At 45.4% G+C, this 26,773-nt stretch overlaps 1 protein-coding gene across 2 annotated transcripts in view; it reads right to left on the bottom strand.

Moving 5' to 3' along the window:
- The window catches only part of LOC142290619 (phosphatidylinositol 3,4,5-trisphosphate 3-phosphatase TPTE2-like), an 83,195-nt gene that overhangs the window by 38,013 nt on the left and 18,409 nt on the right, over nucleotides 1-26,773 (bottom strand). For both annotated transcript variants that reach the window (XM_075334588.1, XM_075334589.1), the window contains exons 3-5: nucleotides 19,822-19,896; nucleotides 15,658-15,705; nucleotides 5,297-5,458 (exon numbers count right to left, since the gene is read on the bottom strand). In XM_075334588.1, the coding sequence (XP_075190703.1) occupies nucleotides 5,297-5,458; nucleotides 15,658-15,705; nucleotides 19,822-19,896 (285 nt within the window). The remainder of the gene's footprint in view (nucleotides 1-5,296; nucleotides 5,459-15,657; nucleotides 15,706-19,821; nucleotides 19,897-26,773) is intronic.

Here is a 26,773-nt window from a genome sequence, read left to right as displayed (position 1 = left end):
GCATCTTACAAAGCCACTCCGTTGCCCTGGTGGTGTGCTTGAGATCATTATAATGCTGAAAGTCACAGCCACGTTTCATCTTCAATGCCCTTGCTGATGGAAGGAGGTTTGCACGCAAAATCTCACGATACATGGCCCATTCATTTTTTCATGTACACGGATCAGTCGTCCTGGTCCCTTTGCAGAGAAACAGCCCCAAAGCATGATGTCGCAACCCCCATGCTTCACAGTAGGTATGGTGTTCTTTGGATGCAACTCAGCATTCTGTCTCCTCCAAACACAATGAGTTCTACCTAACAGTTCTACTTTGGTTTCATCAGACCATATGACATTCTCCCAATACTCTTCTGGATAACCCAAATGCTCTCTAGCAAACTTCATACAGGCACTGGCTTAAGCAGGGGAACACGTCTGGCACTGCAGGATTTGAGTCCCTGGAGGCGTAGTGTGTTACTGATGGCAGCCTTTTGTTACAGTGGTCCCAGCTCTATGCACGTCATTCACTATGTCCCCCCATGTGGTTCTGGGATTTTTGCTCACCGTTCTTGTGATCATTTTGATCCTACGGGGTGAGATCTGGCATGGAGCCCCAGATCGAGGGAAATTATCAGTGGTCTTGTATGTCTTCCATTTTCTTATTATTGCTCCCACAGTTGATTTAATCACACTAAGCTGCTTGCCTATTGCAGATTCAGTCTTCCCAGCCTGGTGCAGGGCTACAATTTTGTTTCTGGTGTCCTTCGACAGCTCTTTGGTCGTCCCCATAGTGGAGTTTGTGGACAGGTATCTTTTATACTGATAACAAGTTCAAACAGGTGCCATTACTACAGGTAATGAGTGGAGGACAGAGGAGCCTCTTAAAGAAGAAGTTACAGGTTTGTGAGAGCTAGAAATCTCGCATGTTTTTAGGAGACTAAATACTTATTTTCCACCATAATTTGCCAAAAAAAAATCTTGCCAAATCAGACAAGATGATTTTCTAGATTTGTCTTCTCATTTTGTCTCTCATAGTTGTGGTCTACCTATGATGTTAATTACAGGCCTGTCTCATCTTTTTAAGAGGGTGAACTTGCACAATTGGAGGCTGACTAAACACTTTTTATCCCCCACTGTATACAGTATACGGTTTTAAAGTAAGGAAGGATTTGAAAATCTTCAAACTTGCCACAACCTGTTAATAGGGGGTGAGAGTCCACTCCTTGGACAACGAACTGCTTGGGGGGAGGAGAAGGTAGTGGGCTATGCTGGGTGGACTCTAGGAGTGTCTGCATTTACTATGCAGCTATGTATTCTGCTCTTTGCTGTCACAAGAAGCCTACATTTATGATGGTATGCCTGTTTCCGAGGACTATAAAAACATGATGCTCATTAAAATCAGTGGAAAGCACATGCTTGTGTATTTCTTTAATTCTCACCAGCACTGTAGAAAGAATCCCAGAAACCTTTAATTAAAGTGAGAATTACTTCAACAATAGCGTAGAGTGATAAGAATATAGAGAGTAGGCCTGTTATGTAGGAATGCATGTGTATATAATGGGAATGTAGGTATAGGTTGCTTAGTTAGGACTTGCCCTGTGGAAGGGGACTACAGGGCAAGTAAGCAAGAGTTAAGATGTGGGAGTAGCAAGTTGCAGGGAACAGGACTGACTCCATCTTAGATCTTCAAATAGGGTTTGACTACAGTTGAATTCGGATGTCCAGGTCGTGTTAACAGCTGCAGTTAGTGGTTGATCTAATTTACTCACTGCAGATGGGACTAAGTTTACTGTAGACACTGGCGATATGATGCCGCCCCAAAAGTACAAACTGTACCATTCAAATCCTCGCAACCAACCAGGTCAACCACACCATCACACACAATATCCCTCACCCTGTGGGGATGAACGGGGCATCAACCACGGCTACCACCCCTGGCCTCCCTCACAGGTGTATGACATGTGACTTCTGAACACAGTGATTGACTGCAGTGGTCATACTGAATACTCTACATGATCTCATTGCCACTGGAGTAGTGGGGTCTGAATAGGTAAATAATGCTTATTTTAGTATATTAACACCTTTCTAGCTCTAAAAGCTGCTTTACACGCTGCGATATCGTTACCAATATCGCTAGCATTCGTACCTGTCCCCATCGGTTGTGTGCGACACGGGCAAATCGCTGCCTGTGGCGCACAACATCGATCAGACCCGTCACACTACTTACCTGCCTAGCGACGTCGCTGTGCCCGGCGAACCGCCTCCTTTCTAAGGGGGCGGTTCGTTCGGTGTCACAGCGACGTCACTAAGCGGGCGCCCAATGGAAGCGGAGGGGCGGAGATGAGCGGGACGCAACATCCCGCCCACCTCCTTCCTTCCGCATTGCCGGCGGCCGCAGGTAAGGTGAGGTTCCTCATTCCTGCAGTGTCACACGTAGCGATGTGTGCTGCTGCAGGAACGAGGAACTACATCGTACACGCAGCAGCAACGATAATTGGGAATAGGGGGGCATGTCACCGATTAGCGATTTTGCACGTTTTTGCGACGCTAAAGCGTCCGGATGTGCGTCACAAATTCCGTGACCCCAACGAGATCGCTTGAGCGATGTCGTAGCGTATAAAGCGGCCTTAAGACTTTTTTTTTCTAACAATTACAGACAACCTTTACAAATGAATTCTATTAAACTCAGTATTTCTGCAACAACACTTATAGCTATACAGTATGTATATATAGAGTGTATATAAATACATAGATATACAGTGCTTAGCATAAATGAGAACATCCTTTTGAAAAGGAAGATATTAATTATCTCACTGAACACAAGAGAATTTTGAAAATTGTAACAAGACTGAGTTTTTTTAGAACATTTTTGTAACCCATAACATGAAAGTAAGGTAAATAATATAACTTTAATGGAAATATTTTCAGCTTTACTCAAATTAATTGATGGAAAAATGAATTCACCAAACATCAAAAGCTACTACCTCTAGTATTTTGTCTAGCTTTCATGATTTTTAAGAAGAGCACCAAGTCTTCTAGTCATGGAATGAACAAGTTTGTGAAATTGCGCTATCTGACTTTTTACATTCTTCAAGAATGACCTCTTTTAGAGCCTGGATGCTGTATGGAGAGTGATGACAAACTTGTCTCTTCAGAATTCCCCATAGGTATTCAATTGGGTTTAGATCAGGAGATACTTGGCCAATGAATCACTTTCACCCTGTTCTTATTCAGAAATGCAACAATGGCCTTAGATGTGTGTTTTGGATCATTGTCATGTTGGAAAAGGGCACGTCTACCAAGGGCATGGAGTGATGGCAGCATCTTCTCTTTCAATATAGAGCAGTACATCTGTGAATTTGTGATACCATCCATGGAATGTAGCTGCCTGACTCCAGCAGCGCTCATGTATCCCCACAGTAGGATAGGTTTCACTATAGGCACCATGAATTGTTACAGTTTTGAAGCTATCAGTTCCAAAAACAGTTATCTTGGTCTCATCACTCCACAGTATAGAATCTCAAAAGTCATCATATTTTCCAGCATGGGCCCGGGAAAACTGTACTTTTTTGTGCATTGGCTTTAGGAGAGACTTCCTTCATGGGCAGCACCCATGCATGCAGTTCCTCTGCAGTGTACACATATTGCGTCAGGGGAAACACTCACACCGGTTTAGCTTTCTACTTTTTTAGCTAACTGCAGTGAACTTGCATTGATTTTTTTCAACCCTTCTCATTAGAAAATGCTCCTGTTTAGGTTCCATGGTTGGCCTGAACGTCTCTGTGAGATGGTTTCAGTTCTTTGTTAAATTTTTCTATCATCTTTGCTATAGTATTTTGACTGAAGTAAAGCTTTGCTGATATTCTTGTAGCCTTCACCTTTCTTGTATAAAGCAATTATTTTCTTTCACAGGTCTTGTTACATTTCTCTTTCATATGGTGCTATTGCTGTCAGCATGAAATGGGAAGGGGTTTTCTATGTTAAGTTATGCCCTTTTATAGCCAAATGTCTGTTGGACAAATTTATTAACATAATTAGGCTTAACTGTTAATTCCTGTTCATTAGAATTAAGTTTTGCACCTAAGACTTTCTTTGGGGTGTACATATTTTTGCAATATGGTTGTGAATGCACCTGCACTGCCAATGTGTTAGCAATGCTGGGCTCTTTCAGTGCCAATGTGTGTCATCAGGTCCACACTCGCGGGGTGCCACAGCATCGGACTTACATTGCAGGGTCTGACAGAGTCTCTCCTAGTTGCTCAGCCTCAGCCGGGCGTCGGCTGAGTCTTTTCCAGTGCTGCTGGAGATAATTCCTGTGGAGTGTTATGTGGCTCCTTGAGACTCAGGTTGCTAATTCCTATTCAGCTTTCTCCTCCTTATTTAAGGTTTGGGAGTCTGTTTGTTGCTACCGATAATAGCTTCAGCTTATGCTTCTGCGATTGCGGTCTTTGTGGCGAACCTATATTTGGTGACTAGCAGTTTGCTATTTGGGTAGTGTGCAAGTTTCCCCATTGTATGTTTCCTTCCTTCCTTATACTTTATTCCCTCCCATACACGTATAGTCTCTCTTTTGTGTTTGTGTGCAGTGTGTACTATTTTTTTTTTCCTCCTGTCTGTGGTATTTGTGGAGTTTGCATCTCCACTCCCTGGGTGGGGGAGAGTGGATGTTAGATCAGGGTTCAGACAGAAATTAAGGTCACACTGGCGGTCCAGACCTGGCTACCACCAAGCCTACCTCAAGGATAAGGGACAGCACAGGGTCCCTAGTCTGAGGACTAGTGTAGAGGTCCCTGCTCCAGTTACCCTGACACCTCTTTCATAATGTGCTGCGGATTGAGTTCAGTCAGCACTTAATGTGGTCAAGCAGGCGCTATCAATCAGGATAAGGTCACATGCTCCGAATGCAATTTGTGGGAGCGTAATGGTGCACTGAGCTCTTGGTGTATGCTAAGGGAGCACAGAAGAATGCTCATTTGCATATGAAATAAAAGGCTTATTTTCAGCCACTAAAACACTGAAATTTATTTTACAGGCATGATTTAAAGGAAAAATCCCCTAAATAACTGTATAAGAAGATTAATTTGCATTTTGGGGTGACAAACTCCCTTTAAGTATGTCAGAACAGGCATTAGCACATTTAATGTATTTTATTATTTTATGGCCTGTTTGGATAATAATTTAGCTGAATGATCAGATGTACACAGTGTCATGTTTACCATCAAGTTGATATATTTGCTTTTTCAATAATCTGTTGAAGTCATCATGTGTTACACTATTCAGTTTTACCATATACCAGAAATTACAGGTATCTGTCACGTACCCTTCCACGAAAATGTGCAGCAGGACATCTATCAGGAAGAAGATTGAAATAGATAAGGAAATGCCAGATATGATGGCTGCTGTCTCTTTGCTTTTGTCCATGACCGAGAGATCAACAATTACGAACACAAAATCCACAAAGATGAGGAGAACCCCAAATACCCTGAAATAAATACAAGATGTGAAGTTAGGCTCATAAAGCAGAAGCGGTGGTGATATCATCAAATCTGATCCATATATATTTGTAAATGCTTCATGCTTCTTATACAAACTATATTGTTGAGGTTTTCATTGACTATTTTGGTTATTTAGAGGGCAAGAATAGCGTAATCTGCAGCATATTCTGTATTACAAAAATACTGGAGCGGTAATAGAACCCATTAAAGTCAATGGTTTTTCAATTTCAATTTCTTTTTCAATATCACAACTTACGGTAGCTAATAACATGATAAAAAAAAAAAAAAACAATGCCTGATATGACGTAGTTTTCCAGTAATCATGGACACCTGTCACGTCAAAGCGTGCGGCGCAACACAAAGGTAACAACGGGAATGGTATAGAAGGAAGGCCCTGGCGATAGGGAGAGGGGAGAGGGGACATCTCCTGTAACTCACCTGAGTCTGTAACCTGCGCTCCCTAATGTCCCTATATGGGTCCTTCCCATATCGCCACCACAAACCTAGGTCTTCTCTTGCCCTTATCTCAACCTGGTTAGTGAGAAGGCCAGCGAGAACACTAGTCTCACCACTTCCGTAATACAACACAAGGTAAGGGAGACAAACAAAGGGAAGATAGACACCAAAAGGAAAGCTCCTCCAAACTAAACACCACAGCGGAGTTTCCCCGCTGATCACAGTGCAGCGTCACAGCACAGCATTTTCCAGCTCCCTCGTACTTCGCTGCAGAGTGTGCGCAGGAGCGATGCTGGGCTGTGACGAGCGGTGAAACTTCGCCCACAGCCCAATCACTCACAGAGACTGTGGTGATATCAGGTGAGCAGGAAGTTGATGTGACATCACCGGATCCCCGAGGTCACAGAGCCCGGGGGTCAGGCGACGGGGAAGTGCGGACTGTAATAGCACCACTCACAGGCACTATTGGCAACACAAGTTATTTGAGAGAAACCTTGTTTCTCAACATAATATAGATGTGGCCAATAATAAATATGGGTGGACCCACCTCTTGAAGCTTCTCCTATTCTTTGCAATGTTAAAGAGGGATTATACTTGTTTTCTGACTGTGTTTATCACAAACCCATAGTCTTGTATTGGTATTTTTAATATGTTCTGCCGGAAAAAAAGTGGACATGTCTCCATGATTCTTCCACGGACACATGGTCTACAAAAACCACGTATGTGTGAATAGCAGCATAGGTTATAGGAACATGTTCTATCTGTAAATAACAAGTGAAGTAGAATCCAAAAATGAAAAAAATACATTATTTTTTTACTATTTAATTCATGCATGGAAAAAGGCATTATAAATGTATCGGCTTAATCATAAGCATTTGTCCATGAACCGTGAGGAAGACACATTGTAGCGGCGAAATGCGTTGTCCCTACTAGACCTACACCCTGTGATCTGCCATAGAAGTGAAGTAGTTTAATTTTACATTTTTGGATGAATAAAGACTTTCAACTGTCAAGGAACCCACATATTTCCTCCATTTCTCTTGTCCGCTGGATTCTCTTCCTTTTTTCCTTTGCTGACTTGTGTGGCGGGCTTCCACCCTCCTCCATGCAGACTCTGAATACAGGCTATGATTCACAAGAAAACATCAAATTGGTAAGCTGGCGTTAGCTCCTCATATATTTTTGTAAATAAAAAAGTTATGGCTCTTGGAAGAAGGTGAGGAAAAAAGGAAAACAAAAAAACGGAAAATTGCCGGGGAGGGTGAAGGGGTTAACAGACAACCTGCTGTTAGACGTATCTGACAGTGGCTCTTTTGTAGAGAACATTGGAGCAATCTCAGAACATTCCTGTGTATGGAGGAGTCAGAGATTGCTGCCAGACGAATGATAGAGACAGTTTTCTTAAAGGGAACCTGTCACCAGTTTTTCAGCCTATAAGCTGCGGCCATCACCAGTGGGCTCTTATATACAGCATCCTTCTGAAGCCTGTGTGCAAGACGCATCCTACGTCATACACACTTGCCGGTCCTGCGCAAGCGCACTACAATACTTTTGTGACGCCCCTGGACTATCAGGTCGTCACAGGGTGCTGTAGGCTCTTTCTCTTAAGTACAGTATCCAAATCCCTCATGGTTCTGGGTCCCTATCATGCAGTGTTGCCTCCAACTGCAAATCAAATCCTAGATACACCCTGCACCACACCCACCAGGCACACCAGTGGGCGGCTTGAGAGGAATAGGGCCACCCACCTAGGGGTCAGGAAGGGGGGTGTGGAGTGTTGAGCAGTAGAGTAAAGAGTAGTCGAGTGGAGGAGTAAGGAGAAGGAGGTTGGGAGTAGTGGCTCCCAGGAGAAGCTTACTAGGTTGCAGACGGTGGTCTGGACCTAAAGGGGTTGGACCCCCGGTCGCAGGGGATTGAGGCTAGGTGCCTGGGACCTGTCAGAGAGGACGGTCAACAGCCTGGTCCTATCACTGGTCCGGGACGGCGGGGTACACGGACCCTACGTCAGGGAGAAGATTCAGGCAACCCGGCAACTAGCCTGCGCAGAACGGAGCTTTTATGGACTATTCCCACCAGCTCCAGAATCGGGGAACTAGCGCAACGAGGGGGATAGGGCCTTCCATACAAGCGGCCTATAAAAAGTAAGGAGAAGGAGGTTGGGAGTAGTGGCTCCCAGGAGAAGCTTACTAGGTTGCAGACGGTGGTCTGGACCTAAAGGGGTTGGACCCCCGGTCGCAGGGGATTAAGGCTAGGTGCCTGGGACCTGTCAGAGAGGACAGTGAGCAGCTGGTTCTATCTCCGGTCCGGGACCAAAGGCACAGCGGGGTACACGGACCCTAGGTCAGGGAGAAGCTTCAGGCAACCCAGCAATTAGCCTGCAGAGAACAAAGCCTTTAAGGACTGTTCCCAAAAGCTCCAGAATCAGGGCACTAGCGCAACGAGGGGGATAGGGCCTTCCATACAAGCGGCCTACAAAAATCCCGTGCGTGAGCCCTGAGAGCAAGCTCCCACACTTAGCCATAGTGGGAGAGGGGCCCAGCAAGTTCCAAACTACTGGGCCACTACGGTGAATTTACACTTTGTGCCAGGAAGCAGGTCACGGATCACCAGGCAACACTGCAAGGGACGGGACCCGGACAAGCTCCCCTTGAACGGCATCGGCACCAAAGACTTGGTTTACCCAGTTGTCAGCGTCTGCTTATTGACTGAGTGAGTATGTGAGTGATTTCCCCTTCACGGCACCCAATAGCACCATCCAGAGTCCCAGGGCCTACCCCTAACCGTGGAGGGCAACGACACCTTGCTGCCCCCTTCCATCACCCCGGGTACTCCCAACGGCAGCGGCGGTATCCTCAGTTACCGCACACCACGGGTGGCGTCACGAGTTATAACTCCCCCTGTAAATATCCCATTTTACTTTAGAGAGTGTGGCCCCTAAGCCCCCAGGTCAGGAGACCCTCGAGCCACGAATGGACACTACCCCTGGATCCGAGCGGTTTGATCCGCTGCTGGGGCGGCACACCCTCTAAAAACTTGACGTCATGAACAGGATTCGGACAGGATCCTGGGTGACGTGCACCTTAAAATCTGAAAACTGCGTGTCAAAAGTCCCATTCCTGACATTTCCAGCCACTTTCCGCCATCTTTGGCACCAAAACGCCATCTTCTCGATCAAAAGCGTGCAAAGCCGAAGTCCCGCCCCTCATCCTGAGAGTCTGCCCAGAACCGGAAGTTCCCAGAGGGCCCCAGCGCAGAAGTGAGTGGCTGGCGAAAACCGAGGGGGCATGACAGCATGTAGCAGCGGAAGTGGAGCAGGGATGCTAGGACTCTGCCATAACATTCCTGGGCACCGCAGAGGAAAGATGTCGAAGAGGCGTGACTGCTCAGCCGAGGATGCTGCTCCTGGTACAGCTGCCTGGATCGAAATGCGGAGGACGGCCACGGTGGTGCGGGCCCAAGAGAGAGAGGCCATGCGCGTGGAGCGGGTAAGCAGAAACCCAGCTCCGGTTGACCCGGCCAATGCGGCTGTGGAGTCCAGTCTGCACCCAGCCACCGCCATTGCCCTGTCACCTCTGCTCCCGGCCACAGCTGACCCCGAGACGCTGCCCATAACACCGGCAGCGGGTTCCTCATCTTCCGCTGAAGAAGGTCAGGCCGTAACTCCTGACCAGATTGTCCCGGTGATAATAGACTCAGAAATGGAGGAAGAGGATTCAGGTTCCAGCACTCCAGAGGCTGCCTAGGTGCCACGCTTTGAAGGGAATGGCTATCGAATGTCCTTGTCATCACGGGCCATACAAGAATTGGAGATAATGAAGGTAGAAGACGAGTCTACTTCGGATGACGAGGCCCCGATCACTACCATGGATGTGGTGGTGCCTATATGCCGTCGCTGTGGCTTACCAGGGCACTTTGCCAGAGTGTGTCCAGGAGGTGTCCAACGTTAAAGGGACTGGAACCTGCAAGTTTATAAAAGTTTTGTGCGGACTGTCACCTTTGTTGAACAATCTCCAGTGTTCCAAATGGAGGAGGCTATCAGGGATTGGCTGAAGGGTCTCTGATGAAAGGTGACAGGAAAGTTTATGCTGCTATTAGACTGCGCCCTCCTTGTTGAACTTTTTTTCTACCCTTTGTTATAGGGAAAAGACCATCAGAGCCTTGAATGGTGCAGTGCTGGTAGACAGCACCAGGGGGCCCCGTGGGGGTTGGCGTAAAAGGGCAACAGATACCAGGCTGCTCAGTTGCTCAGGACTGTTACCAGAGTTGTCGTTTTAAATCCGGGACTTTAACCCTGTCACGGAACCAATTAGGAACCAGTGGGGTTCAAGTTGTTTGGGTGGCAGGTTAATGGGATCCGGGACGTTGGGACTGGACTGTCACAGGAAGAGGCTGCAACAGAGCAGGTTGAGCCTCCACTACTAACATAACCAGTAGTGTTCCAGCGTTACTTAATAAGATGAACTCCAAAGTTAATGCAACGTTTAAGTGATGTGCCTCCCCTGTGAGGGAAGAGAACCTGTTAATAAAATGTTATTTCTTCTGCTTTTTCCCTAGTTACAAAATAAACCTCTGGATGTCCTGTAGCTCAAGGACGAGCTACATTTAACCAAGGGGGAATGTGACGCCCCTGGACTATCAGGTCGTCACAGGGTGCTGTATGCTCTTTCTCTTAAGTACAATATCCAAGTCCCTCATGGTTCTGGGTCCCTTTCGTGCAGTGTTGCCTCCAACAGCAAATTAAATCCTAGATACACCCTGCACCACACCCACCAAGCACACCAGTGGGCGGCTTGAGCGGAATAGGGCCACCCACCTAGGGGTGAGGAGTGTTTGAGCAGTAGAGTAAAGAGTAGTCGAGTGGAGGGGTAAGGAGAAGGAGGTTGGGAGTAGTGGCTCCCAGGAGAAGCTTACTAGGTTGCATACGGTGGTCTGGACCTAGAGGAGTTGGACCCCCGGTCGCAGGGGATTGAGGCTAGGTGCCTGGGACCTGTCAGAGAGGACGGTCAACAGCCTGGTCCTATCACTGGTCCGGGACGGCGGGGTACACGGACCCTACGTCAGGGAGAAGATTCAGGCAACCCGGCAACTAGCCTGCGCAGAACGGAGCTTTTATGGACTATTCCCACCAGCTCCAGAATCGGGGAACTAGCGCAACGAGGGGGATAGGGCCTTCCATACAAGCGGCCTATAAAAATCCTGTGCGTGAGCCCTGAGAGCAAGCTCCCACACTTAGCCATAGTGGGAGAGGGGCCCAGCAAGTTCCAAACTACTGGGCCACTACGGTGAATTTACACTTTGTGCCAGGAAGCAGGTCATGGATCACCAGGCAACACTGCAAGGGACGAGACCCGGACGAGCTCCCCTTGAACGGCAGTGGCACCAGAGACTTGGTTTACCCGGTTGTCAGCGTCTGCTTATTGACTGAGTGAGTACCTGAGAGATTTCCCCTTCACGGCACCCAATAACACCATCCAGAGTCCCGGGGCCTACCCCTACCCATGGAGGGCAACGACACCTGGCTGCCCCCTTCCATCACCCCGGGTACTCCCAACGGCAGTGGCGGTATCCCCAGTTACCACACACCACGGGTAGCATCACGAACTATAACTCCCCCTGTAAATATCCCCTTTTCCTTTAGAGTGTGGCCCCTAGGCCCCCGGGTCCGGAGACCCTCGAGCCACGAATGGACACTACCCCCGGATCCGAGCGGTTCAATCCGCTGCTGGGGCGGCACACTTTGATCTGCCCTTCTCCGGGCAGATCAAAGTGCGCCTGCGCAGGACTTAATGTCGGCAAGTGTGGATGACGTAGAACGCGTCATGCACCCCCGGCTACAGAAGAAGGATGACAAAGATGGCCGAATGAGGCGGCGCCGGGACCGGACAACAGAGATGCCCATATGACTCAAATCCACTGCAGCGCAACCATTAGGTAAGTATTATAAAGAGTTTTTTTACAGTCTACCCAGCGGCCTGGGCTCTAACATACATACAGCATGTTAGAATGCTTATAGGCCGAAAAACTGGTGACAGGTTTCCTTTACGTGTATTAGGGGCTTTAGTCTTAGGGGTACTTTGCACGTTGCGACATCGCTAGCATCGGCTAGCGATGCCGAGCGCGATAGTACCCGCCTCCGTCGCACATGCGATATCTTGTGATAGCTGCCGTAGCGAACATTATCGCTACGGCAGCTTCACACACACATACCTGCCCTGCAATGTCGCTCTGGCCGGCGACCCGCCTCCTTCCTAAGGGGGCGGGTCGTGCAGCGTCACAGCGACATCACACGGCCAATAGAAGCGGAGGGGCGGAGATGAGCAGGACGTAAACATCCCACCCACCTCCTTCCTTCCGCATAGCCGGTGGAGGCAGGTAAGGAGATGTTCCTCGCTCCTGCGGTGTCACACACAGCGATGTGTGCTGCCGCAGGAACGAGGAACAACATCGTATCTCCTATTGGTGCGACATTATGAAAATGACCGACGCTACACAGATCACCGATTTACGACGCTTTTGCGATCGTTTAATCGGCGCATCTAGGCTTTACACGTTGCGACATCGTTATCGGCGCCGGATGTGCGTCACTTTCGATTTGACCCCCGACGATATCGCAGTAGCGATGTTGCAGCGTGCAAAGTACACCTTAGTCCTTGTCGTAGCTTGGTGGCCTGGAATGCTTTTCTAGCTGGAAGCTATTAAGCATACATAGCACTCAAAGTAATTACCCCAATGTCTGTCCAAACCTGTAAGATCACCCCTGGAGGATTTCTTAAAAAACTGAAACAATCATTGCAGCTAATCTCATTTTCAAGTCACCAGAATATAAACATCAATGCTGGCGAGTTCATTGTACTCTAAATGTTGTTCTTCGTCGCTGTCACGGAAATCTCTGCTCCACCTAAGTCTACGTTTCATCTGTTTTGTAAACTAAGACATTTCCCTCACTGGCAAAATGTTGTCGAGTGCGGTTGAAGGTGAACCAAGACAGACAGACTCCTTCTTGGTATTTGGCCGCATTGAACTCACGTGTGCAGATATTATGATTTGTGTTAAATAGCTTAGTGAACTTTTATCTTTACCTTACATCACTCGTCACATATTCCCAGATCTGAAAATAAGGACTGGGTATTTTTTGTTTTTGCAGTTTTGTTTTTCCTCTCCTTCTTCCAAATTCATAGCTTTTTTTAATTTTTTGATCACCATAATCAAATGAGCAGATGTTGTTCTTTTTTTGCAGGATAAGTCTTAGCTTTGAATGACACCATTCATTTTACTATGCAATGTACTGAAAAATGGCAAAAAGTAGAATAAAATGGTGAAAAAATTGCTATTCCGCAAATTGTTTTTAGGGTCAGCACACACGGCAAGTAATACGGAGAGAGTAGAATGCGATAAAAAAAAATCACATTCCACTCGGACCAATATTACTCTATGGGGCAGCACCCAAGAGCTATTGTTTTCTCAGCCCTAATCGGAACGAGAAAACAGTCGCAGCATGCTGTGGGTGGAAGGCGATGCTTTTCCACTCGCACCCATTCAAGTCTATGGGGCGAGAGAAACATCGCATTGCACTCGCCGGTGTAACGAGAAAGCAGTGCGATTCTCGCATCAGCCGGCAACGGAGGAGATAAGGACATAAGTCCCTCCCCTCCGCAGCGCCGACCCCCCCTCCGCAGCTGTCGTTTAATCGGACGATTGACCCATAGTCGCATGACACTCAGCTCCCACTGTGCTGTGAGCGTGAGCCGAGTGTCATGCGAGGACTTGCAGTAATCCCTGTGTGGCCTCAGTCTTAAGGTTTTGCTATCACGATGTTCATTCTCTGATAAAAAATGACCGGCAATAAGTTTCTTCAGGTCAGTATGAATAAGTCGATAGCAAACTAGTATTTTTTTATTATTTTAGTGGTTAAAAATTATATTTGTTGCTATTTTCTGAGACCTATAACTTTTTTTCATTTTTAGGCAATGGAGGGGTGTGTGGGCTTTTTTTTTACATGGTGAGATGGCATTTTTATTGGCACCTGTCACGCTAGGTACAGAGAAGTACCAAGCGCACGGCAAAAGGGAAGGGAAACCCTGTGTCTAGGGAAAGGGAAGATGGTGACTCCTGATCAAACCTACTGCTGGTCCCTGGGGTCCCTCACCACCCTAGATAGGTTCCGCACCTATGCGCCGAGCCGCATATCTGACCCTAGATATCCCTAGTGCTGGGCCTTAAATAGGGAGCAGATGGGATGAGATCTTCGTCAACCCCTCTAAACAACTATAGATGACACAAGGAGGACACATTGGGGAAAAAGCATGAACTTCTTATCTGCAGATGACACAGGTAGAAGAAGTTCAGCAAAGTTTTCAGCAACAATATCACAGAGGAGTACAAGCCACCTGCTTGCAACCAAGCCTTGAATTAATGGAATAAATATCACCAGCACCAGTCACAGGAAGGAAGGAGTATCTAAACACCAAGGGAATACTGACAATCAACAGCTCGGTGGAGGTGAGCTCCTGCTGGGTCCAAAAGGAAGAGGTATGAACCCAGCAGGAAAGCTACCTAAACCAATAAATACTGACAGCAGGAACAATGGAAAGTCAGGGAGCATTCTGCACAGCCAAACGCTGTGACCTTCTATAGCCAGAAACCACATGACTGTCTGTTACCCGTGACATCACCATTTTGGGGCATATACAACGTTTTGATCATTTTTTATTGCATTTTTTTTTTTAAATAATGGCGGCTCTGTCCTTAGCAATCCATCTGTTTATTTTTTATTTTATTTATTTAATCGTATGAATGTACCAAAGGGTCACAGTTGGCTGTGGCATTAACCCCTTCACGACTTTTGAATTACACGTACGTCAAAAGTCATGTCCCTATCTTTGATGCAGGCTTGCACGCTGAGCCTGCATCTTTCACTTAACATGATAAATCCTGCTGTCAATCTCTGATAGTGGGATTTAACATACACCGGCGGGGAGCACGTCATTCCCTCTACTCTTCAGCGCATCCGTGACGTGATCGCTGGGCGCTGATGGGTTGTAATGACAGCCGGGCGTCTGCTGATGACCTCCTTTCCTCTCATTATGATACTCCTGTGAACGCCGGCGTTCATAGGGGATTGTGATTTCTAGCCTTGACGATCAGACGTTCACCAGTTCAAGTCCTCCAAGAGAACTATTGAATGCAGTAAAAAGTTTGAAAAAAAAGTTTTTAAAATATGAAAACATAAAAAAACTAAAGTACAAATCACCCCCTTTTGCCCCATTAAAAATAAAACAATTAAAAAAAATATTTGATATCTCTGCTTTCAGAAATGTCCGATCAATCAAAATATAAAATAAATTAATCTGATCAGTAAACGGCATAACGAGAAAAAAAATCAAAACACCAGAATTATGGGTTTTAAAGGTAATCTATCAGCAGTTTTTTTGCTATGTAATCTGAGGACAACATGATGTAGGGGTGAAAACATTGAATTCAGGGATGTGTCACTTAATAGGCTGTGTGCTGTTGTCTCCACACAAAGAATGTTTTATCACCAGGAGATAATCACTGCTAGGACTACAGCGCTCGTGAGCCCTGGTCTGATGATGCCCAGACCAGCTTAGAGTTAGCAGATCCTTGTACAAAAAAATGGATTGCCAAGATCTTTATGTAGAATTATCATTTATGTAATTATTACTTTTAATATTCATGCATTCTAGCTGTTATACGGTAGAAAATCAGTTACCTAAATCCAAATGATGTGACGATGGGAGCAATAAATTTCTTCACCTTGCTAAAAATCAAGACATAATAAAATTAAATAAAGAAAAACATAAATCTAAGACAAATACTCCTCTATGTGGGGTATCATATAACACTGTAGGACCTAGACGAGCCCCACATAAAAGATCAACAAGCCACACTAATATATACACAACATAAAGTAATAAAACATTGAAGTTTCTTTTGAGGTCACAAGGTTTTTTGTTTTTTTAAAAAAAAAATAGATAATGATAAAATGTCACTTGTCACATCTGTACCACAATGCCCGGACTGACAGCTGGTTTCATAGGCATATATTGTACAGTATATCCCAAAAGTGAGTACACCCAAAACATTTTTGTAAATATTTTATTATGTCTTTTCATGGGACAACACTGAAGATAAGACACTTTGATACAATGTACAGTAGTCAGTGTACAGCTTGCATAATAGTGTAAATTTGGTGCGCTCTAAATAACTCAACACAGCTATTAATGTCCACACTGCTGGCAACAAAAGTGAGTACACCTCTAAGTGAAAATGGTCAAATTGTGCCCAATTAGCCATTTTCCCTCCCCGGTGTCATGTGACTTATTAGTGTTATAAGGTATCGGGTGTGAATAGGGAGCAAGTGTGTTTAATTTAGTGTTTTCGCTCACACACTCACATACAGGTCACTGGAAGCTCCACATGGCTCCTCATGGCAAAGAATTCTCTGAGGATCTGATGAATAGAATTGTTGCTCTACATAAGGATGGCGTAGGCTATAAGAAGATTTTCAACACCCTGAAACTGAGCTGCAGCATGGTGGCCAAGACCATACAGTGGTTTAACAAAACAGGTTCCACTCAGAACAGGCCTTGCCATGGTCCACCAAAGAAGATGAGTGCATTGGCTCAGCATCATATCCAGAGGTTGGACATAGGTGTTCTGCTGTGGTTAAATGGGTGGGGGGTCTGCCTGTCAGTGCTTAGAGCACACGCTGCACACTGCATCAGATTGGTCATCCCAGAAAAAAAGCCTCTGCTAAAGATGATGCACAAGAAAGCCCGCTGAAGACAACCAGACAAGGGACATGGATTACTGAAACAATGTCCTGTGGTCTGATGAGACCAAGATAGACCTATTTGGTTTAGATGGTGCCAAGTGTGTGTGGCGGCAACCAAGTACACAAACAAGTGTTTCTTGCCTACAATCAATCATGAGGATGGGAGGGCCTTGGTGTGGGGCTGCATGAGGGCTGCCGAATGTGGGGAGCTACAGTTAATTTAGGGAACCATGAATGCCAACATGTACTGTGACATACTGAAGCAGAATATGATCTCATCCCTTCGGAAACTGGGCCGCAGGGTAGTATTCCATCATGATATCGACCCCAAAAACACCTAGAGGTCAACTACTGTCTTGCTGAAGAAACTGAGGGTAAATGTGCTGAACTAGCCAAGCATGTCTCCAGACCTAAACCCTATTGAGTATTTGCGGGGCTTCCTCAAACAGAAGTTGGAGAAGAGCAAGGTCTCTAACATCCTTCAGCTCCATGATGTTGTTGATGGAAGAGGATCCAGCGGCTTCTGTGAAGATCTAGTGAACTCCATGCCAAAGAGAGTTAAGGCAGTGATGGAAAATAATGGTGGTCACGCAAAATATGGACACTTTCGGCACAAATTGTCCATTTTCACTTAGTTAGGGGTGTAGTCACTTTTGTTGTCAGCAGTTTAGACATTAATGGCTGTGTGTTGAGTTATTTAGAGGGCACCAAATTTACACTGTTATACAAGCTGTGCACTGACTACTTTACATTGTAAAGTGTTCTATCTTCAGTGTTGTCCCAGGAAAAGATATTTTGGGTCAGTAGAACAGCAGTCAGTCTATATAAGAACCGCGAAATATGACTGTATGGACGCGTCCTCCTAAATGACACTATCTTTATTGAACTACATAAGGTCCTGTGTTAACTCTTTCACAACTTTGAATATGAAATGATGTTATTGCTTCCTATGTGTGGGCTCATGATTGCACCAGCCGCGCCGCCCGCCTCTCACACACCTTATAAAATTGACCATAACTCAGGCTATTTTGTTTTGCCGATAAGTGGCCTACACATAATAGTAAAATTGCCCTGGTAGACCATGGCAACAAATCAGAACTCCACTCTCATTTCATATTCTCCTCTGGTAAAATGAAAGCTGCACTGTGATTGGTTGCTACAGGCAACAAAAATAACTTTACTTTTACAAAGGCCTAATAAATAAGCCTGAATGTGTTTTGTTGTCACCACATTTCCAGCATACTGTGTCATGTATATAAATAAACTAATAATACTAATGCCTTTTCCTAAAATGCTCGGCAATAGATCCCTGTCACGTTCAGTCTGTCACATATATTATTTATCAGGCTTGTGTTGCACAGGAGGCCTTATAATACATGTGAATATATAATATATGATGTACAGTTAGGTCCAGAAATATTTGGACAGTGACCCAATTTTCGCGAGTTGGGCTCTGCATGCCACCACATTGGATTTGAAATGAAACCTCTACAACAGAATTCAAGTGCAGATTGTAACGTTTAATTTGAAGGTTTGAACAAAAATATCTGATAGAAATTGTAGGAATTGTACACATTTCTTTACAAACACTCCACATTTTAGGAGGTCAAAAGTAATTGGACAAATAAACCAAACCCAAACAAAATATTTTTATTTTCAATATTTTGTTGCGAATCCTTTGGAGGCAATCACTGCCTTAAGTCTGCAACCCATGGACATCACCAAACGCTGAGTTTCCTCCTTCTTAATGCTTTGCCAGGCCTTTACAGCCGCAGCCTTCAGGTCTTGCTTGTTTGTGGGTCTTTCCATCTTAAGTCTGGATTTGAGCAAGTGAAATGCATGCTCAATTGGGTTAAGGTCTGGTGATTGACTTGGCCATTGCAGAATGTTCCACTTTTTTGCACTCATGAACTCCTGGGTGGCTATGGCTGTATGCTTGGGGTCATTATCCATCTTTACTATGAAGCGCCGTCCGATCAACTTTGCGGCATTTGGCTGAATCTGGGCTGAAAGTATATCCCGGTACACTTCATAATTCATCCGGCTACTCTTGTCTGCTGTTATGTCATCAATAAACACAAGTGACCCAGTGCCATTGAAAGCCATGCATGCCCATGCCATCATGTTGCCTCCACCATGTTTTACAGAGGATGTGGTATGCCTTGGATCATGTGCCGATCCCTTTCTTCTCCAAACTTTTTTCTTCCCATCATTCTGGTACAGGTTGATCTTTGTCTCATCTGTCCATAGAATACTTTTCCAGAACTGAGCTGGCTTCATGAGGTGTTTTTCAGCAAATTTAACTCTGGCCTGTCTATTTTTGGAATTGATGAATGGTTTGCATCTAGATGTGAACCCTTTGTATTTACTTTCATGGAGTCTTCTCTTTACTGTTGACTTCGAGACAGATACACCTACTTCACTGAGAGTGTTCTGGACTTCAGTTGATGTTGTGAACGGGTTCTTCTTCACCAAAGAAAGTATGCGGCGATCATCCACCACTGTTGTCATCCGTGGACGCCCAGGCCTTTTTGAGTTCCCAAGCTCACCAGTCAATTCCTTTTTTCTCAGAATGTACCCGACTGTTGATTTTGCTACTCCAAGCATGTCTGCTATCTCTCTGATGGATTTTTTCTTTTTTTCAGCCTCAGGATGTTCTGTTTCACCTCAATTGAGAGTTCCTTAGACCGCATGTTGTCTGGTCACAGCAACAGCTTTCAAATGCAAAACCACACACCTGTAATCAACCCAAGACCTTTTAACTACTTCATTGATTACAGGTTAACGAGGGAGACGCCTTCAGAGTTAATTGCAGCCCTTAGAGTCACTTGTCCAATTACTTTTGGTCCCTTGAAAAAGAGGAGGCTATGCATTACAGAGCTATGATTCCTAAACCCTTCCTCCGATTTGGATGTGAAAACTCTCATATTGCAGCTGGGAGTGTGCACTTTCAGCCCATATTATATATATAATTGTATTTCTGAACATGTTTTTGTAAACAGCTAAAATAACAAAACTTGTGTCACTGTCCAAATATTTCTGGACCTAACTGTATATAGCTGTGTAGTCAATGGCTCTTTACAGTCAGTCAGCACCAACCTGCTCCATGTTGCCGGCTCCTCTGTTTCAGTCTTTCCATCGTCAATCTGCACTTTCTCTTCTGTTTTTTTACACCTATTTACCATAAAAGTTAGATATAATATTAGGAATATTAATAATAAATAATTAATTATTTTAAATCTCTAAGAGCAAATGATTTGTAAGTCTAAGAACAAAAAACTAAATTGTACACTTTTATGTATTTTTTTTTTATAAAATAACTGTGTATTTCAATATGACATAAACATGTGAAAATGAGGGTACTTAAAGGGATTTTCTCAAAATTGCAAGTTATTTCCCATCTACAGGATGATAGGATCCCGACCACTGGGATCCCCCTGCGATCACGAGAACTGGACTCCAGAACCCCCTAAACATAGCTCTGCATAATGTATGGTGTGGGCCAAGTGGAGATGCAGATGTTTGGCCTACGCTCTATTCATTGTCAGTGATGCTGCTGGAAATTACTGAGTGTAGTACTTGACTTTTTCCATCAATCACACAAAGTATGGAGTGCAAGCATGCAAAACAGCTTTGTGAGGTTCTGGAATCCCATTCTTGGGATTTTTGGAGAATCCAAGTGTTTGGACCAACAGCAATCGGCAAATTATCTCCTAACCTAAGATTACACTGACTACCATTTGGCAACCCAAAGCCGGCAGCATATTACATTAGGTAAACTGGAGAGCTGGCTGTGTATGTGTGTTGATCACTCTTCTGTAACTGACATAGATTACCAGTCCTCTATCCTATTGGGTTACTGAACGGTAGTAAGAATCCAACCAATCAGATATCTAGAGCATATACTGTGGATGTTCCTTGTCTATAGTTGGAGTATCCCTTTAATTAATATGTGCACTTAAGATTGTGCCCCCAAGTGCTGATTTTGGAGATCATATCTCCTTTAGGGAGAAATAGGATCTTGCAGAAAATCCCATCAATAAGAAACCCAGATCATCTTAGAGTCAGCAGATCCTTGCACAAAAAATAGATTGCCAAGATCTTCACACTAGAGTTATCATTTATTTATTATTTTCAATTTTCATCACATTCAACTGATATAGAAGATCAATTACCTGAATCCAAATGACATGACGATTAGCGATTGGTACATTAGTATATTATCCCCAGTGATATATACTATACATTTGTATATTATCCCCAGTTACAGGGGAAATTCAGCCTCCTAGATGCACAGAAGTGCTGACTGGGTCTCCTAGGACTCAACAGCTCCTGCTCCCTTCATACACCCACGATCACATGACCACTGGGTCCAGAGGAGGAAGCGCCATTAGCACTTCCTTTACTGTATACACAGCCCTTGTTTATCACAGTATATGCAGAGATAAGCAAAGCAAAGATGGAAACCAACTGCCTTTGCCTTCTCTCTGGGGAGTCTGGCTGTGTCTGACAGCTGGCTCCCCACTCCAACAGCTGCAAATTATCATTCAGCTACTCTACAATGCGCTAATGTGGCGCCCTGGACAAGCCAGGGGCCACAGAGCACAACATCAACACACCCCACACTCCCAGCAGGCACACCGAGGTCAGACACAAAACCCTTGTTGCCTTCCTCCAGGGGCTGATGTTCACACCAGGGGGTGGGCCAGGCGGTTGGTCCCGCCCACCGAGGAGTTCACAGTCCTGGAGGCGGGAAAACCAGGCAGATTAGTTTTGGAGGTGAAAGTGAGAGGAAGGAAAGTGGTAGTAGAGCAACTAACTGACAGCGTCCGGGTGTGTGGCCCGGGCGGTACAGCAAGGTTGGCAGACGGTGGTGACCGTCTGAAGGAGTGGCCTATCGGAGTCTACCGTAAGGACCGTGGACGGGCGGTGGCCCGGCGGTACCGGACCGGTACGTAAGAAGAAGCCAGCACCATCTGGCAGGGGCTTACGGACCCCGGCAAGGCAAGGAGTCGCCGTGAATTTGCCGAATTCATTAGTGAAGGGAACCTCCTGGGTTTCCCAACAGCCAAGTCCCGACAGAAGGCAACAGCCCAACCAAGAGAGGGAGACACCGCCACCGCCAAGGCAACCGTTTCTCAGGGCCAGAGCCTGCGGGCAAAAGGGGCTCCTCCAGCCCATATCCAAGCTGGGGAGCAGGTTACCGGTGGGAACCCATTGGAACCATCTACCGTACATAGGTGCAGGGAAAGGCAGTCACCACCAACCTGCCGGGAGAAACAACACCGCAGCCGCCTGTGGGACCCGTCCATCCAGCCGTTTGTTTTACCGAGAACTGTGTCCTCATCATTGGCTGAGTGAGTACCACCGTGCCGTGCGGCACAGCGCTGCCCCCGCGACCCTGCACCTCACCAGGCCCCGTAGCCCGCCTGCAATCCATCCCTACCCCATCACCGGGCCCCGGGACAACCAACCCCCTACCCACGGAGGGGAGAACTAACAACAAAGCTGCTCCCTGTCACCGCTCCTGGGATCCCCGTCTAGAGCAGCGGTGGTGTCACCAATATCACCACAACCGTGGGTGGTGTCACGGACAATAATCAAAACCCCCACAATCAAAATCCCCTTTTTCACTCACGGGCGAGGAGCGCCGCTCGAGTCCCCGGGATCCGGCCCACCGCTCGAGCCACCACCGAGTAGCAGCGGCAGCCGCAGCAGCAGCAGCGGCCGGACCCGAGCAGTGGGAGAGCGCAGCGTCCCCTCCTCCGCCCGCGACACTAACATTTTACAATGTCTCTGCAGCATTGGTGGACACAGGCAGAAAAGGGTTTCTGTGCAAGAACAATATATGGGCCCTTCGAAAAGCTCATGAAAATGCACAATTCCACCTGTTTTAGAGGTGGAAATGGGCCCTGTTTCCTCTTGGGCCCCTGTGAAGTTGCACAGGTTGCACCAATAATATGTCTGCCCCTGCACTACAGAATAGAAAACGGACCACCAGGACATTTATCATCGGGGGCAGTCCATAAATAGTTAAAGAAATCCTGTGACCGGGTCAAAAGTGCACATTTTTTCTTTGGCTTTATTGCTGATACTACTCTGAGTAATCTGTTGTTTGTTTTTGCTAGTTTTTATGTTTTTTACCAAGGGGGTGAGGCTCAAAGGATTCTCTGGGGGCTTGCTCTGCATTATTATCTTGTGAGCCTTGTGACAGGTCTTCTCTAATTTGCTGGGATTCCTTCCATTATGATTTGTAAAGACGAGACGTGAAAAATAACTGCCCCTACTACATCTGTGCGCCATTGTATTTCTATGATTGTATATATCATTCATTCATAAAAGGGCTGATCCTTATCATCACATTCTACGTAAATGAAACTGAACAAATGCAAACCAGTGCGCTCATAATAAGACTGACGATGACTTGGCCTCTTGCAGTCACAACCACCCTGTGACTCATTTACGCTGAATTATTTGTCAGCAATAATCCCGTGACTCATTTCGCATTAACTCTTATGTCTGCTTTAGTTGAATAATCTCAAAGTTCAAACTTCTGGAAATTCACATAGAAGGAAAATCTGCAATTCTGTACAGATATTGTATTTTACATTTTGAGACACATTTACCTATGTTGTTCCCTGTTTTCAAAAACAGAATAAAACTTAACAGAATAAAAAAGATTTCAAGGTGAGTAAAGTTTTTGCAAAAAGATTCAACATTTTAGTAAAATCACTTCCGCCACAATTGTCTGGATATGTGACGAATTGCTGATCACTCAAGTCGCGATATCTTTAAAACTTCGGCGAACATGCCGAGTTTTTCATGCAGAACATTTTCCTAAAGTGTCTTTTGGTCATTTTTTCCTGAGCATCCTTCTGATGGTTCTATCCACTTTTGTTTTTTTAGGCTTTTCCCATGGTTTTTGGGAAGTCATGTTTAGTGTCGTTTTCCCATTGTCGTTTTTTCACTCCGTTAAAGAATGAAGAAATTGCTACTATTTTTTAAGCACAAGCAATGGAAAAACGCTCCAAATATGTCAGGGTGTCTTCCGGGCATCCTTTGAGCTCTCTTACTGACTTGTATTCTAAAGTATAGAGCGTCTTCCAAGTGGCAAATGCCATAAGATTGGACATGTCACGTCTTTTAACTGCTAGACGTTTTTAGAAACCTGAAAGTGTTTAAGGCCTCTTTTACACGTCCGTGTTTTTGGTACGTCTGACATCCGTTTTCACACATAACGGACACACATAGACCCAATAAAATCAATGGTTCTGCGCGCACCTTAGTGTTTTGACATGGACCACATGTTCGTGTGGAGCACACGCATGTCCGTGTGCGACACACAGCGACATGTCCATTTTATTCTGGCAGCACTAATGTCTCACACATCCCGGACACTGATGTGATCCGTGTGACACGTACCAGAGAAAACACGTATCTTTGAAATTAAATGCTTTTCTATACTTACCTGTCTCCACGACTGCTGTCTGCAGCGCTGCTGTCACTTGCTTCCAGGCCTGCTCATTATGCTCATGCATATTCACAGCACCATGGATCTGGAAGCAGCAGCAGCGCTGGAGACAGCAGCATCAGGGACAGGTGAGTATAGAAGTTCATGCTGTCTGTGTGCTATGCGGATGTCACACGGATAGCACAGTAACAGCACATGCTGAACACACACACACGGACACACGCACCACACCGATGCGCATGTGCACCTACACCACAGACCATGCAAAACGTGTGTGTTTTGCATGGACGTGTGAAAGAGGCCTTAAAGACATTCAAAAGCTGTAACAGCAAGTCCTTTTTACATTCAATTGCTTATGTTCATTCTTTTGAAAAAAATTTGTAGGCTTTTCATGCACATGTACTCATACAAACGCAGTGCGATTGATCAAGGTTGTCAAACATTTTTGTCAGCTATGTCCGCCAGTCCCATAGACTTTGATTAGAGCAGTAGGGCACATGCTTGAGCGCCACACTATTAAAATGGGGTACTCAGGGCCGCTTGCTGCTATCTACCCCTTTAATAAATGACCAAGCGTCTGCCTGAAAAGCAGCCGAGAAGAATACACATGAACTACCATAGCATTCTTCTAGCTAGGCAGAGAGTTAAAAAGGTCATCTCTAATTTGATCCTTCATTGGTGGCATAATCTAGTGATATGCCACTAATGTCTGTCACAGGGGTCAGCATCTTGCGGCACTCCAATAACGCTGACAGTCACAGAAGAAATAGTAAGAAGTAATAAGAAATGGTAGTTATTGTGGCTTGTATATTGGTTGTTAACTATTTTTTCTGGGTTTCTTTACTACGACAACCCCTTCTGATTCCACCTGTTTCCTCCAGTTCAAATAAAAGACCCTGTACTCACCTCCCATTCTGGCGTCGTTCCAGTGCTGTCAGTAACCATGGTTCGGGGCTCACATGACTTTGTGACGTCACTCGAGCCCCGCGTCCAATCACCACCAGCTTCTGTCTCCCTGCCTTTGGACCAAATGAGCAATCAACAGGAAGGGAGTGGCAGCCACAGCGTCACTTCCTGTTGGTTAACTCATTTGGTGCAAAGGCGGGAAGAGAGAAGCCGGTGGTGATTGAACTTGGGGCTCAAGTGATGTCACGTGAGCCCGAACCACAGTTACTGACAGTGCTGGAATGGCGCCAGAACGGGAGGTGAGAATAGAGTCTTCTATTTTAACTGGAGGAAATAAGCAGAATCAGAAGGGGTTATCCTAGTAGTGGAAACCCTTTAAGGACATATCTATCTTATGTATAATTTATTGCTTTATGTAACTTGATTTGTGAGCCACTAAGGCTAGCTTCATAAATTAGAGTACATGTTTAAACAGTGCTGCAAAAAGTATGTCCAATTTTGACGCATTCAACTCCATGGAGGTGTCTGCAATAGAAATTCACTGTAAGCAAAAGAGGTGTTGGAAAGTTGAAGTTTGTTTTTTTTTTTTTTGGAAAGTTGAACTAAACATATACTAATGTATATACTGAACAAACATCCAAGCACATGATGAAAAGACGTTAGAAATATACCCCCGGAACAAATGAATATATATTTTGTCTAATGAAATTAGAAATAGGATTATCTCAGCAATGAGTCGTATTTTGAACCCATACAATAATTATACCAGACCAAAGATTTTGCATCTAGAAGTGCTGCATATTTTTTTCAGCAAGTTATTTGCATTGTTCTAATTTCGCCTACAATATACTTTGCTCACAAAGCAGATCCAAGAGCGACCTCTGACACTGATAAACAAAACTGTGAGTGGAAATACAAAGCAATAAAGAATGTCAACATAGCTCAGTCTTTATAGTCATCACTATTTGTGTAAGATATTGGTGTCTCTCATGTTTTGAATAAGCAATTAAAGGGATGGAGACAGTTCTGACTCAATACTTAACCCACTCTCAGATTCCTAAATCTTAGACCACATGCCCACGATGAGTGTTATGCAATGTGCGCACGTGTGCATATTACATGCAGTTACGCTGCGATCTGCAGCGCAGCGTAACTGCATGCATCCTGCGTCCCCAGCACAGTCTATGGAGATTGTGCAGGAGTCGTGCGCACATGGCATATTAGAACGCAGCGATTCGGCTGCTGTCCGAATCGCTGCGTTCTAAGAAGTGACATGTCACTTCTTCCGTGCGGTTTGCATGCTGTCTATAGGGAGAGGCAGCATGCAGAGCGCACGTTGTCTGCCGGCACCATGCGCTTCAGAACGGAGCTTTTCAGCTGCGCTCTGAAGCGCACCTTTTAGGTGCGGTGCAGAGCGCACACGTGCGCACATAGCCTTAGGGTATGTGCCCACAATCAGGACTCGCTGCATGCAATTCCGCAGCAAAAATTGACATGCTGTGGTCTGGAAAGACATTCCACAGGTCAGTGTTTGCTGCGGAAAAAAACAAGCACAGTGAGCACGGGATTTCTAGAAATCCTGTCCACTATGCTTGTACTGTACACTGCAGTGTTTTGGACGCAGGCTGCGTCTAAAACGCTGCAAACACTGATCGTGGGCATGCACCCTTAGGG

This window comes from Anomaloglossus baeobatrachus, chromosome 2 (assembly GCF_048569485.1).
Source record: "Anomaloglossus baeobatrachus isolate aAnoBae1 chromosome 2, aAnoBae1.hap1, whole genome shotgun sequence".
NCBI classification, from domain to species: domain Eukaryota; kingdom Metazoa; phylum Chordata; class Amphibia; order Anura; family Aromobatidae; genus Anomaloglossus; species Anomaloglossus baeobatrachus.
Note: the sequence above shows the minus strand (reverse complement) of the source record. Positions and strands in the feature narration are given on the sequence as shown.